Raw genomic sequence first — 15,167 nt, forward strand, 5'->3', positions numbered from 1 at the left:
ACAAAGAAAATCTATTTCTTCAAACTGAATGGGAACGTTTAATGCACGTAATCCATTGTTCAAATGTGAGAACAAAACCTGACCTAATATGGATGGCAAAAGCAATAAATCGTAGAGGAGGACTGGGGACTCTTTGAGTGGCAAAGCTACTGTTGCAAATCATTAATGGAAAGTGTGAAGGCTGAGGGCTGCTATCAAATCCTCCGAACCCAACCAAAGAATAATGTGCTACCAGTGTCCTGAAGATATCTTGGTTATCTGGGGATTGGTGGAATCATCTGGTCTTCTGGCTTTGACCTGAGCTATGGCAGATGTGCAAGTTGAAGCCATGGCCAAGTTCTGTACTATGCACAACCTGTCCTGCAAGTGGTACAGAAGCCCAGAAGACCTGTCATTTCTGTGCATTAGTTTATCCAGCTGTGGATCATGCCCTGATTTTGGGATAGACACTCAAATAAACTTTTATCTGATATGGAGCGTAAATAAACCATTAAATATGTTTTCCAAATCTCACGCACACAACAGATGCTGCATGTATAAGGGGGATGTTTTATATTTACTTTGATAATATTTGCTGACCATCTTTTGCTTTCAGCAAAGCCACATTCAAGGACCACCTTAAAGTTTATTTAAATTGTTGCCAAAGAAGGAGCATGCTAAAGTCAAGAACTAAAGTTCAGCCAATTTTGAATGGATGTGCACTCCATCTAAAAATATAGGACCACCATCTAGGAGTACACCTTGATCCTTAGCAGTCACTGGTTTCCCAGGTGATAGCTGTGACAAAGAGCCCTTTCATACAACGATGGCAACTGCAATAGTTGTGAAACATCTTTAGCTGACTGGATTTGGTGGCAGTTGTAGATATCTTACCATATATTTGATATGGGGGTTGAAAAGTAGCCAGAAATGGCAATTGGTAAAAAATAACATCTCCCTTCAGTCAACCTGGATTCCTAGTGACTGCATGGACACATCCATGCTGTCTTCTTCACAATAATACAGATGTGTTTTGCCACTACTTTCCTCTGGGACTTTTTCAAGTTCCCAGTCTAGGCCACAGTTCTGAGATTTTCTAGGGATATGAATCAAGTCTAACCTTGCTTGATCAGCCAAAACTTGACTAGTTACTGCCTCCTGCGGTAACATACAGTATCTACTGCTCTTTAATTTGCCTGAGAAAACATCTTCAATCAGTTTCAGTGTGCATATGTATGCACATACCTACAATCTGAAATAGAACAAAGCACAGGAATTTGTATTCTGTGCAGACAGCATCTGATTCACCAGCTTCCACTGTGGCAAAAGCCAGTGCAACAAACAGAATAGAGAACAAAATGGATAGGCTTGATTTTGCTGTATTTTTGAAAAAAAAAGGAACTAATTTGAAGCTTGCCTCCCTCAATTAAACAGTTTATGTTAGTAGCGTTCTAGATTCATGCTGCCAAAATTTGTCCAAAAAATGGCTGAATATGGTGACTTGATTTCACAGAGTTGTGAGAACAAGATGGTTGCAAGTTATTTCAAAGCTGAAGAAAGCAAGCACATGTGCGTGCGTGCGTGCGTGTGCATGCATGTGTGCGTACACACACACACACACACACACACAGAGGAAGATCTCACAGTGAAATGTACCCATTCTTGGTCATTGCCCACAAAAGAGTTATAGTGAATATTTCATTATCTAGCAATACAAAACCAGCTCTGAGAAGTGCAGAATACATTAATTGCAAATGCTAAAAATCGTGTATACAAAATAGATATCCAAACCTGACATTTATTTCCCAGACCAAAAGAATGGCAAGAGGCAGAATGATATATCTGCCATTTCCAAAGCTGGATTCCACCAGGAATGATGGACAGGATAGCATAACCTTTCATTGTGGTGGTTCTGTTTTAAAATAAGCTATTTTCTCTCTCACTGGTTTCAACGAGAAGAAAAATACAGCAGCTTCAGACTGACATAACTGTAAATTGCATGGCAACGCCACAGCTTTCTCCCAGTTATGCCCAGAAATGATGGGGAGTGTTGTCGGCAGTTATAAATGGTGTACTGAGGTCACTTTATTACTCTGGCCTTGAAAAGTGAGCCCTGACCTGCATATTTAGGTCTCTTCTGTGAGACTGCTACACAGGCCTGCATAATTTCTGGTGGCTCAAGGGGACCCCCAAGTTTATGTGGCATGTAGTGGGCAAAAAAAAGGTACAACCAGCATCCACTGGGGAAAAGCGTTTCAGAAAAGAGTATGTTAAGCATCTGCAGGGTTTAAGGCTACCCATTTTGTACTGCAAACTCTCCAGGATTCCAAAATGTAAAAACAGCTGGATGTTTTTGCTCTGACCTAATCTGGCAAGCTTTGGGGGGCATAAAAATAACGCTGGTAGGCTGCATGTGGTCCACATTTTTGCATTCATATGCTGTAGTGCAGATGAGGACAATTCCACATAGTTTTTTAAGTCTTTGCAATATAGTTTGCCTTTCAATTTCAAATTTGCCTTTGATGTCAAGATAGCAGAAATATGGGGGATCTTTTTAGAAAAGGCTTTAATTAGTAACATAACATTTTCATTTTCCTTGACCAATCAATATGGATCCACTTATTCTCCTTTTAGGCAAATCCTTAGAAAGCTATGAAAATTATGAGTTATCATGCATTAATTTCATAATTATATAAACAATCATAGCTGTCCAAAAAGAACTTTCTTGGCCAAACAGGGCACATCTCTTTGTTTGTTTGTTTGTTTTAAAGAAGGGACAGGAAAGGAGTCAGTAATTCAGGATTGCAATTTTATGACCTTTGGGGAAGAAATGAATTGGGAAGCCAGACTTCACTGGCTTTGATGCAGTTTTCCACTAGTAAAATATGTGAGACTGTTTGTATGGCAATACTTTTTAAGTTATGTAAGAGGCATGGAAGCTGGTGTGAAGGGAGGTGACTGGCAGGTGACTGAGCTATGGGAAATGTGCTTGTGACATCATGGAGGAATAAAAAACAAGATGGGTGTGCAAGCATGAGGAACAGGGGTTGGGGGGAAGGTCCTCCTCCTTGGGTTACTGTTATTTTCTGTGAAAAAAAGGACGCCATGCACATGGCCAGCCCCATCTGCCAGAGATGCTAAAGACTGGAATACACTGGCTCTCTGTCTTCGAAGGGCAAAGACTCTCTGGCAGGTATGCTTGCTCAGTAAAAGCAGCTGTTGGGTCTTGCCAAAATGTGCCTTTTTCTTTTCATTTGCATTGAATGCATAATTTAATTTTATTAAGAACATCATGTTTCATTAATGTGTTCTATAAACAGCACACAAGAGCAAGTCACCCAGCCTTATTAGGCAAGTAAGACCAACTCTGTGCCTCTTCCAGTGACTCAATCTCCAAATGCAAAATGATCCCATTTAAAAAACAACAAATGCTCATAAGTTTAAGATTATTATAGCTGTTTTGCTGTGTAGCTGAAGCCATGAAGAAATACTGCAGTATCAAGCTCCTGCAATGGATAAGAAGCAGCCTTTAGATTCTCTCACACAAAACTCTGGAGGAAAAACCCCAACAGCAGTATAAAATGCACCATGGGTAGAAAACCCTTTGAGCCCCAAAGTCCATGCAGATTGCCTATATCTGGTATGGGGGCCATACTCCTTCATGTGTGAAGTATCTTCCATTTCTCCAGCTCTGTGACACACATCCTTCACCCTACTCCTCCCACCAATCCCCAATAACAGGAAACAAGAATTCAGACTAGTCAGCTAATAGGTGGGGGAAGAATGGCAGGATATCTACCTGGTAACATGGAGAGCAGACTCTAATCCAGTGATGGCAAACCTATGACATGCATGTCAAAGGTGACACGCCACAACATTTTGGGTGACATGCCAGCATTCACCAACACCCAACAACAACTATCTCCTTGTTTGAGTTACCAAAGAAACTGAATGAACAAAAGGCACTGCAACTCCCCCCACCCACCCACCTCCCCTCCCATCTCTGCCCTTTTGGCCGCCCAAAATTGGATTGTATTTTTTTAAAAAATAAATGAATATGTAAAGAATTGTTTCTCTTTTGTTTGGGGGGGGGGCGAATGTGACACACCAGCAGAGTCAAGTTGGGCATTTTCCAAATTTTTGACACACCAAGCCCAAAAGGTTCACCATCACTGCTCTAATCTAATGACTGAGGTAACAGCTTGTACAGTTTTAAAGGAAGGCGTTGTTTCCTATTTTGCCTAACAAGGCAGACAAGTTTCTTGGAGGGGTGAATCCAGAGAAGAGGACAGGGAGGGAGAAAGCATCCATACTTAGTCTGCTGGTCCCCTCAGTGTCCTTCAAAACCATCAGCCAGAATATTCCTGTGGCATATTTGACTGGCATGTGATGTGGGGCTACTATTTTGCAGGGACTCTGTTCCTGTTTGGTTGAACATTCCTAAAGAGTGGCATTAACCTTTTGGCTTTCATTTTATCCCATTTCCTTTTAACATGTTTGTGTAGCCTCTCTGAAGGGTCATTCAAAGTTTGAGGTCATTAAGCTGAATCACCATCATCACCACTGCGACCCAACTTTTCAGAAGAAAAAAAGAACCTTATGTTAAAAAACAAACAGGTGGGAATTCTCAAAACAGTTAAATAGTCAGAATACTCTCTGATTATTGCAGAGTGAGAATCAGTTTGGTGAAGTAGCTAAGGCATCAGGCTAGAAACTGGGAGACAGAGTTCTAGTCCCGCTTTGGACATGAAGCCAGCTGGATATCCTTGGGCCAGTCACTCTCTCCAGCCCTAGGAAGGAGACAATGGCAAACCACTTCTGAAACTCCTTGCCAAGAAAACTGCAGGGACTTGTCCAGGCAGTCTCTGAGAATCAGACACGATTGAAAGGATTAAAAAAAAACCCTGCAGAGTAAGAGAACTGGGTGGCTGGAATCGTGAACAGGAGCACACACAGATTTCAGTGCATCTAATAACTATGGGCTGGGGCGGGGGGGGGGGCTGTTCTCTTGAAAAACTGTACAACTTTCTGCACAGTTCTGACAGAGAAAGGGAGAGTTTGGGATGGCTCTTTATCCACTGCAGATCTCAGTTACAGAAGTATCAGACTTGAGATCCTACTGGGGACATATTGTTCATACTGAAGAATCCTTCACTGTTCACTGTTCCCATTGCTCTTCTCCAGCGCAACTTGGAAGAAGCAAGTGTCTTTCTTCTGGGTAGTAATAGCACAGCTGAATATCAGGCAGAGATTTAAAAATGAAGAGCAAGCAGTTGTTATTTGGACACCCTCTTGCTTCCCCCCTCCATTTCATCTTCTGTTACCAATAGTTGTACAAGGTGAACCCACCCAGTCCCCCAAAAATAGTCCTTGCCTGTTTCCCACTGAGAACAGTGATAACAAAAAAATCATGTTCTCAAAAAGGCAACCGCTATCACAACCTGAGCTAGCTTGCTTGCTCATTGATTCACCTGAGACAGGCCAAATCAGCTCCGGTCTATTTATTTTTTTCCTGAGTCAGCAAGTAAACTGCTGCTACATATAGTGGATGGAAAGCGAGAGACAATTTGACATGGGTATCTGACAGGAGCAGGATTTACTGCAGTTTAATAGTGGCTTCTCACTAGTATTATGCTTTTAAAGCACCACATTTTTCAACCTTAAGATAGCAAAGCTGTACAGCATTATTCTAAAAGCACCTGAAAGAACTATGGATACACTGAGAATATTATGCACAGCATCTGGTACCATGATTCCATTTTTTTTCCAATGCTCAAGGTGAATGCATGTGCCTGTGTAACCAGAATAGCACCATTGATATATCAGAGGTGCTTTCAGAAGATTTAGGAAAACGTCAAGATATGTATAAAACTTGCACAGAAAAAAAAAACCAGAAAGAAAAACATCTCCCCACTCATTCCCAGGGAAAAGCCTTCTGCAGGCAAAACATTCTTGGTGATCACTGAATGATAAATTATTATTGAAGAAACATGAATGGCAGAAGGGGAGGAACCTGTTTCCTTTGCTATCAGTGGTAGATCTAATAATGCATGGCCATGCCAGTGGAAAGTCTGACTGGTGTGTGTGTGTGTGTGTGAATGGGCCTTAGGATGGCAATCGTTCAGGACAATCTTCTCTCTTCCATTTGAACAGATTTACAGACCTATAGTTTTCCATCCTTCTCTCACACACACGCATGCAGCCTTCCCATAACTTGTCCTTGTCATACACAAACATTAGCTCCTTGAAGTCAGCTACTCTATTGTGGGAAGATAAATTCTACTAATTCAGCTCTTACCTGAATACTGTCATCACCTTTTCTGCCAAAGCAGCAACTGTGCCTGTGAGCTTCATTTTTCTAGAATCACCCCACTCACTCCAGCCTGCGACGATAGCATGAATAGGAATACTTCCAGCCCATCACAGGCAGATCAGAAGAACTGCTACTTCCACATTCAGCTGAGGTTGCCCAAGCATAAGGCATGCTTGCAGCATATGGTGAGGTCCCCCAAACCCTCTGGTAGGGAAAGGAAACATGGTTTGACTAGAAAATCCTTGGCATTTTTCTTCACCGGGATAAAGAAGATTCCCAGCGAAGAACAGCTGAGGCCATGATGTTTTCCAGCTGGCCATCTCTACAAAACTGCAACCCTTTCGCATAGCAACCTGCTGCTTAGCATGATTAGAGAAGCAATGGAATGGGACAGCCATCTCTGTGGAGGTATGGGCTGTCCTCAGAATCACACCGAATCATCACACTGTCTTGCAGAACATGACTTTCAGGACAGCACGGAGGAAGAGTTATTTATGCGCACTTTTGTCCCATCATAACTGCTTCATAATTCAGGGAATGGGCCAGGCCAAAGGCCTGAGGGCTCTCTAGTGCATGCCTAAAATGGATTTCTAGCATGTGAGAAGGAAGGTAAAAGAAATGAAGATTCATGGAGGAAGAAATGGAATGCTAAAAAGGTAAAATCAAACTGTAAAAGCCACAGGTCACATCTTTGGATTGTACAAGCAAGAACTTCCCCTTCGATGAATCATTTATATATTAAAATATAAATGACAAAAAGACTATCAAAATTTAAAGAAGTCTTTAAAGTAAGGCTAACTCAGAACCAGTTGACTGTTTTTTAATTTGTGAGGGGAATTTTGACCACGCCTGCTGTTCTACGCAGGCTTACTAGGAAGTTGCCTTCACTAGTGTCTGGGGGCAATTTGTTCTGTGTTTAGGTTTCTCTGCAGGAGCCAGTGCAGTGAAATGTAATCCAACTATTCTTACCATTTTCGTCAGGAGCCTTGCCTTTTCCGTTTGTTGCTCCAGCACCTTGTCTCTGAGAAAGAAAAGGAGGGGGGGGGGTACTCATTAGTAGTTACACTTACATCAAAAAAATACATTGTTACGAGCCTAGTACCGATTTCTGTTCACATTCAGTATTGGTGTAGTTGTGGTCTGAAAATTCTTCTCTAACTTTCTATCAAGATTTCTGAGTTTTGAATTCTTTGGTCTTATTTTCAAAGAAAATCCAGTGCGCTGTTCTGTGGTTTTGTTTCTGTATTTCCATGTATTGTTTTTCCTTGATTTGGTGCAAGTCTTGGTCACTGTATGAAGTGAAATCAATGCATTGTGAATTCTTCAATATGTGCATTTTTTTTAATATTTCTATTTTTCCTGAACTTAATATCAGAATGTAAGAAGATCAAAGGCCTACCTAATGCATCTTTCTGTTCCTATAGTTGCCAATCAGATTCTAATGCTCTCCAGCAATTGTTACTCCGAGGCTTAATGTGACCTTCCCGTGTAGGAAATAATACATCATGACATATTTATCTCTAAAATTTGTCTAATCCATTTGAAAGCCATCTTAGTTTATTCTCATACTACATCTTCTGCTAATAAATTCCATAGCTTGACTGTGCATTGTGTGAAAAACTATTTTCATTTATCTATCTGAAACTCACACTGTTTAGCTTTCTTGGATGGCCTCACATTCTAACGTTATGAGATGGAAAACTATTTTCTATCCACTTGTGCTGTACTCCATTATATTCATCTGGCAACATTAATTTTGATTCATTTCCTAATAATTCCCAGACACTGATAAGAGTTTCTCCCTTTTCACTGCAGCCACACTCTGCATCAATATTTTCACTGAGGTATGCACACAAGATCATTCTTGCTCCAGTATGGATCATGAAAAGAACTGAATGAAGGAGGAAGCTATCTTGATCAGATGTGTCTCACTCTGTAAATCATCCCTTGCTATTCTCTAGCTTTCTAAACTGGACCTTTAGAATTGGATTCAATAGCCTTTCCGATATGTCTAACCCTCCCTCCTCAAATTCTTGAGGTTTTGATCAGTGCATAGGAGCAAATATGTTGATCTGCTCATTGACATTATTCCTATGAAGAATTATTTCATATTTCATCTGTTGAAAGAAAAAACAAAACAAGAGAATGGCACTGAAACAGAGGGTGCAGGAACTTCTCAATCAAACCTGAAGGGAGCTAGCCTGAATGAGCAATATTTATACAACAAACGAAGCTGGCATTATCTGCTGCTGAAGATAATCAGCAGTTATTAATGCAGCCATTTTTCTTTCAGTTCAGAGGCCAGCTGCATCTTAGGCTTTCAAAAAATGACACTTCTGTTGCAACAGCTTTGCAGGGAGTCAAAATTGTGAAGCAATTAGAGTGTTGGCTAATGTTGGGAAGACTCAGATTCCCCAACTATTAAACTCATTCACTGACTTTGGATCCATCCATAAGAGATGATGTGAAGATTCAGAGAAGGGAGGAGAAAGCAACCGACGCTGCCTGAATGTCTTGGAGGCCAGCAGTGCAAAGATGTAGTTAAAAATGAATGTTTAAATCTTGGCAAATGTTTCTCATTATCTTGCCTTGGCAAAACCTCCAGTTCAGATGCCACTTGCCTCAAGATCCTGACCATGGAAACTAATGTTATAATAAATATGTTATTTTTTAAAGTGCCACAAGACTCTCTATTGTTTTTATCTGAGTCTATTTAGTCAATTACTACGAGAGTTATCATAAATTGCCTTTGAGACTCCTGCATATTGAATGTCTGATTATGATAAATGGCTAGCAGAATGTAGGGAAGAGATTTTTTAAATACAAATCAGCATCCTCCTGGCCTTGGGTAGAGTTAAGATTCCTTCTATTAGAGTCACTCTACTAAAGACATAAGAAGATGTTTTAAAGGATTCACAGCAGCTGCTTTCCATTATGCCCACCTGGTAAATGCCTGGTTTAAGAAAAGAAAAGTGCACACATGATCTCATTATGTTCCACAGAGGGACAGGCTAAGTTGTGTCACATATGCACATGTCCTTCATGAGGGGAAAAGCAATGTAAACCATCCATTTTTCTCCAAGTTATTATTTTATTTAAGCAATTTATACCCCACTCTCCTATAGGCACCTGCTTTGCTCACGAAGTTGGAATTATGACTAAACACTGGTGATGTCCAACCCAAGGTCCACCCAGTTTGGAAGACACCAAGAGTGTGCAGATACCCATGGGCAAGGGCAAGACTAAATTCAGACTGGCTTTGCAACGATCAAGATATTTGCTAATTAGAGGGAAACAATGTGGTCCATTTCTAAGTCAGAAATAGATCACCCATTTGTTCTATCAACTGCTGTCAACATTGAATGTTTTAATAACAATTCACTTTATTTTTAAAAAATAGCTGAAAATTGAGAATACTAATATAATATAATATAATATAATATAATATAATATAATATAATATAATATAATATAATATAATATATCACACTAAAATAATACTACAGTCTTCTCCAAACAGATGAATTTGATATGTGTTGGACACCTGGTCCCATAATTCTTATTCTTTGTGGTCAAAAGGATTTATGGGAGTTGTAGTCCAACACATCAAGAAGGCACCAGGTTGAACAAAGCAAACACCACTAGTCATGGCAAAGAAAGCAGAAGCATATTTTGTTCCACTACCTCTTACTGATGAACTATCTCAGCTAAAATTAACATGAATGTAGAAACACAAGGATTATACATTCAAAAAGATAAACAATGTTGTTATTATGAAGCTTAGGAGGAAACACAGTTTATGGCTGCTTGGGGCTATATAAATTTTTAAGTTACCGGTTTTACAAAACATCAAAGAGGCATCATTAAAAAAAACTGCATAGAAAACCAAACTCATTTTAAATTTGTCATTATAAAAAGGGAGAATGAAAAGTATAATGCAAGCCAAAGGTATAATATAAACCAAAGAGAATGATATGCATTATCTTGAGAATTATGTGGCATAAACCTTATGTTCCCAGGACTGTCAAAATCCCATTCCTAGCTGTGAAAAAAAAGTTGAAATCTCTTTTCTAAACTAAAAAACCTTAAACTATCTGCATTAAGCCTTTTCATCTATTTCTATCTCTCCTATCCTCTCTTTAGTTTGTCATTTTTTAATGCCAGGGCAAATTGGTTGAGGGCTGCATGTTGTTGTTATTTTTATTTGACTTTTGGGGGCCTCAAATGACAAAGCTGTGTTGTTGTTGGATAGGTGGGGCAGAAAATTTTCAACCCAAGTTTTTTATGTTTTAGGAGTTTGGGGGGATTAAAAAGACAACATTGGTATATGAATCTTGCAGAGGTTCAGCACTTCCCTGTGGAGTTGTCATTTTAGGGGAAGAAATGTCCCATGTCCTGCCATCAACATAATTTGCAGAATGTTGGCTGCAGGGCAGGAGGTTGCCAAAATTATCCACCCCTGTTCTAAGCTTGTTTTACTTTTACTTTTCAGGGAGAGCTTGCACTGTATCTCAGGGGGTTGCTACCCAGAGCCATGCTCCTTCAATAGCACAATGTAGTCCTGGTAGAAGGATTTTTTTCCCACTGACTTCTCTGAAAGAGGGAGGGGAATGTCTGCTCTCATGTCATCATCCTATCCTCATTGCCCATCAACAGGGTAGACTTCATAGTTTAACCTTGCACTCAATAACAGTACATCACTATCAACATAGGGAGACTGAACTTGGTGGATGGGGCATGTGGGAGGGGACAGTATCACTTTTTCCCCTATTTCAAGAGAGGGACTTGGGTGATGGAAAATCTTTAAGAATGAGCATTTTCATGGAGGAGGACGAGGAGGAACAAAGATGACCAATATGCATTTTTTTCTCATAAATAAGGCAGAAAGAACTTGAAATTTAAACCAAAATGAAGAACACGAGAACACTGAAGCTGACAGTTTTATTGATCCATGCAGAGGGGCCTGAGTGTCTAATGCTTAAGAGCCTGAGTTTGAATCTCTGTGTATTCAGCCAATATTTACTAGAAATTCACTCCTAAATTTGGGTTGCTGCCAGCTCTGGTTCTCTGACAGGTTCATCTTGATCTGTTATATTGCAGGAAGGTGCAATAAGGTCCACTCTAGGTTGTCTTAGCTGAATTTAGCCAGTGCAAATGGGAGAGAATCTGGTTCATTTTTAGTAAGAACTTACGGAAATTAACAGATTTCACACAAATGGCCTGGGAAGATAGGGAGATTATTTAAAAAAGGAATGAGAAAGAAAACAAAACAGATTGATGGTATGTAGAGGAGTTTAGAATTGAGTTCATACCCTTCAGTAATTTTCCAGGGACTGGTTTGTGACCCAGGGTGGCAGTATTCTGTGGTATATTTCTATAGTATTTGACGCAGCCTATCTTTTTTTCCTGCACAAGCCTAGATATTGACTTTAAAACAATTTAGTTATATTGCTGAGGCTGTACTGGGTAATCCAAGTATGTCATCCTTAGTTTATTTTCATTTTAGCTCAATTACAGTCAACCTATTTTTGGATGCCTCTGAAAATCAGGACACATGATTTATATTTGCAAGACGACTTCCAAAAATGGTCTCCTTTAAAACAGATAGTGAAAGGCAAACATATAATACACATGTTTTGTAGTCTGTTGGTGAGGGTCTTATGCAGGCTTGCAAAAATCAAACGTGAACAACTCTGGGCAGCTTACAACTAATAAAACAATATAAAATAGTATACAACTAACAGCAATAAAACTAAAAACAGAAAAACCTGGCGCCACAGCCACACTTCTCTGATGCCAGATCTCGGCAGGGGGGAGAATATTCCATAGGGCAGGAACTGCAATGGAAAAGTGACACTTCCAAGGTCCCACAAAATGGCAATGTTTAAGGGAAGGGACTTAGAGCATGCCCACCCTATCCACTCTGGTGGGATGAACAAATGACCCTAGGGAGAGGTGGTCCTGCAAATAACCAGGTCCCGTGTCACGTAGGGCTGTAAAGTAATAACCAGCACCTTGAATTGTACCCAGAAGAAAACTGGGAGCCAGTGCAGCTTGGCAGCTTGTTAGCTCTATTGAGCTAACAACTTCCTTAGCAGAAGAGAAGCTGGAACCGTTCTTGGAGCCTTGCCCTGTAGCCGTTATGGAACCAGAGCCCTCCCAGACTTCTGAGCCTTGCCTTGCCATCACGTCATGAAGCCCAGACGAGTTGAGCCCTGCCGCCTTGCCTCAAAGCCCAATCGAGTCCTGCCTTGCCACACTGCCAGGAAGCCCAGCCAAGTCGAGTTCCATCATCTTGCCTCGTAGCCCAGTCGAGTCTTGCCTTGCCACATCAACTTGAAGCCCAGTTGAGTCTTGCCTTGCCACCTTGCCATGAGTTCCAGAGGAACCTAGTCAAGTCGCCTTGCCACAGAACCCAGCTGAGCCGAGCCTTGTTGCCTCATTGCAATCCATAGGTGAGTTTTGCCTTGCAGTCTTGCTATGCCCTCCAGCCAAGGCTGGTTCAGTTGCCTTGCTGCAAGTTCCTGCTGGATCCTGTCCTGTCTCTCTGCCACAAGCTTCAGTCGAGTTCTGCCTAGCTGTCTGGCTGCGAATTCCAGTCGAGTCCAGTCCAGCCACATCTTTGTGTACTCCAGCTAAACCTGGTGTTACCATCTTGCCAAGAACTCTGCCCTTGCCCAGTTGGGCCTGAATTGAACTATTATTTAAGAGACTATTGCTAATTGTACATAGTTGCATTGTAAATAAAGAATTCCTTTTACTTACCTAGTCATCTCATAGTCTAAACAGAACAGTTACCCAGCTGTAGAATAACACACACCAGCATTGATATTGCTAATAATAAGAAAAATCCTCTACTGTATATCCCTTAGATAAACTGTAAATGTGAATAATTTCTGTCCATATCAGAATAATCAGAATTAAATAGATATGTGAATAAAACAAATTTTGAAGTAAATATATTATTTGGCAGATCCAGATTCAAGGATCCTGGGATAAGAAATATTTCTTCAGTAGAAATTAACAGTATTAGAAACTGATTTTGCAAACAGCTGAAAAAAGGTAATTCCCTGACCCCCCCCCTTGAAAGAATATAGTTTTATATTTGAATATTTATCTACATGGGTGCCAGTGTGTAATTTCATGAGCTTCAATATGACAACTATATTACTATAGCCTGCAAGATCAAGGTCTTGATTTCATCTACGTTTTGGTAAATACTACATGCTTCCTTATCAAAGGGTAAGTGCAACAGATATGATTAGCTGTTCCTGTCCTCCCACACAGAAACGATTGCTGTTATTTCTATCACCTATTATAATAAAGGATGTGATCTTTATTCTCATTAGAGTAGAAAAGAGGAATTGGATCCAAAAGAAGTATTTTAAATTACACAATAAATGATCATATTTATAAAGTTAATGGAAATGAGCAACTCCTTAGAAGTGTTTCAAATCTGCCAGTATCGTAAAACTTCTGATAACTTGAGGCCTGTCCACATGTAACCTGTATGTAGAATGAAGTTGCTGTATCATATGCAGCTGCTATGTTGCCTGCAATTTTGCCCTGGTGCTGCTTACAGTGCCACAGCACTGCAACACCAGGCCTCCCTCAAACATTGCAAGGGACAGTTGCCTTTGGACAGTTGTCTGAAGACGGATCTTTACTCATGAGTAACAGGGATTCTACAAGATAAAATGTAGCTCTTTGTAGCTTGAGATCACTGTCTAAAGGACTACCTCTCCCACTGTGAACCTGCCCAGCTGGGAGAGTTTTTTCTGAAGAAGCCCCAGGTGCCAAGTCCATCTTCTAGCACTCAGAAGAGAACCTTCTCCTGCGCTGTTCCCAACCTATGGAGCACTTTTCCTTGGAGGCTGCAGTTGCCCGCGCCCCCTTAGCATTTCAAAATCTGTAACAATGCATCTCTTCTGCCAAGCTTTTAATTGTTAAGTGGTTTTGTCTTGGAGTATTGATTTTAACTTATGCTTTTAACTTTTTAGATGCTTCGCTTTTTAAAATTTTGTTCATTACCTTGAGTACTTGTCAGATTACAAAGGCAGGGAATACAGGGAATAAAGGGGGGGGGAACCCTTTATGTGAATTGCTGTTCACATACAAATGTTTCTCATCTGAAAATCCAAGCTTAACATGTAAATTTTGAGAACAGAGTTAGGTTTGATATGCTTCTTCCATATGTGTGTGTCCTGAACATGAGCAAAACATGAATGATTGTTTGATTATCATAATGTGCACTTCTGCATTTTCATTTAAGTGTGTTGTTCAAAATTCAGAATGTTCACATCCCCATATAAATAACAATTCTCATCTAGAACTTCTGACAAGAATTCAGGGATGGTTCTCATACACCAAGCATCCATTAACTGTTCTGACCCCAGACTCATCATATCCTCTGTGATGTAAACACAGATTCCTCTCCGAAATGGGTACGCTCTGTAATGGATGGAATAACCTCTACACTTGGATTGCTTTTAAGGGCCTTTTTTACTGATGTAAAACTGAGCGTGTTTATTGATGAAGGCATTGTGTCTTCCTGCTGGACCTTTCCCTTCTGCAAGAGGTGGCAATGTTGAGATGTGTAAAAGCAAGCAAGCAAGCAAACCCCAATGCAAAGTAATTTGTGTTGCCCCTTTGGAAGACACTGTATAGGAGACCAGTGAAATATGAATTATATGCACAAATGTAAATATTAGGTGAATAATCAAGAAAACGTGGTTTAAGGGATCAATTAAGGGATTAGTTTTACCCAACTGAATACGACAGAGTATTCTATCCTCTCTTGCTTGCTGAAGAGCTAGGAGAAGGTGGAGGATGTGTATCCTTTCTCTATGCAAACTCAGCTTGGCCTCAGGGCACC

General features: G+C 40.4%; 1 protein-coding gene across 1 annotated transcript in view; it reads right to left on the reverse strand.

Annotated features, from left to right (window-relative positions):
* PCP4 (Purkinje cell protein 4) overlaps nucleotides 1-15,167 on the reverse strand; it is a 64,050-nt gene that overhangs the window by 36,137 nt on the left and 12,746 nt on the right. Inside the window, exon 2 of the mRNA XM_063304405.1 lies at nucleotides 7,262-7,313. Coding sequence (XP_063160475.1) covers nucleotides 7,262-7,313 — 52 coding nt within the window. The remainder of the gene's footprint in view (nucleotides 1-7,261; nucleotides 7,314-15,167) is intronic.

Source organism: Candoia aspera, chromosome 5 (assembly GCF_035149785.1).
Source record: "Candoia aspera isolate rCanAsp1 chromosome 5, rCanAsp1.hap2, whole genome shotgun sequence".
Classification (NCBI taxonomy): domain Eukaryota; kingdom Metazoa; phylum Chordata; class Lepidosauria; order Squamata; family Boidae; genus Candoia; species Candoia aspera.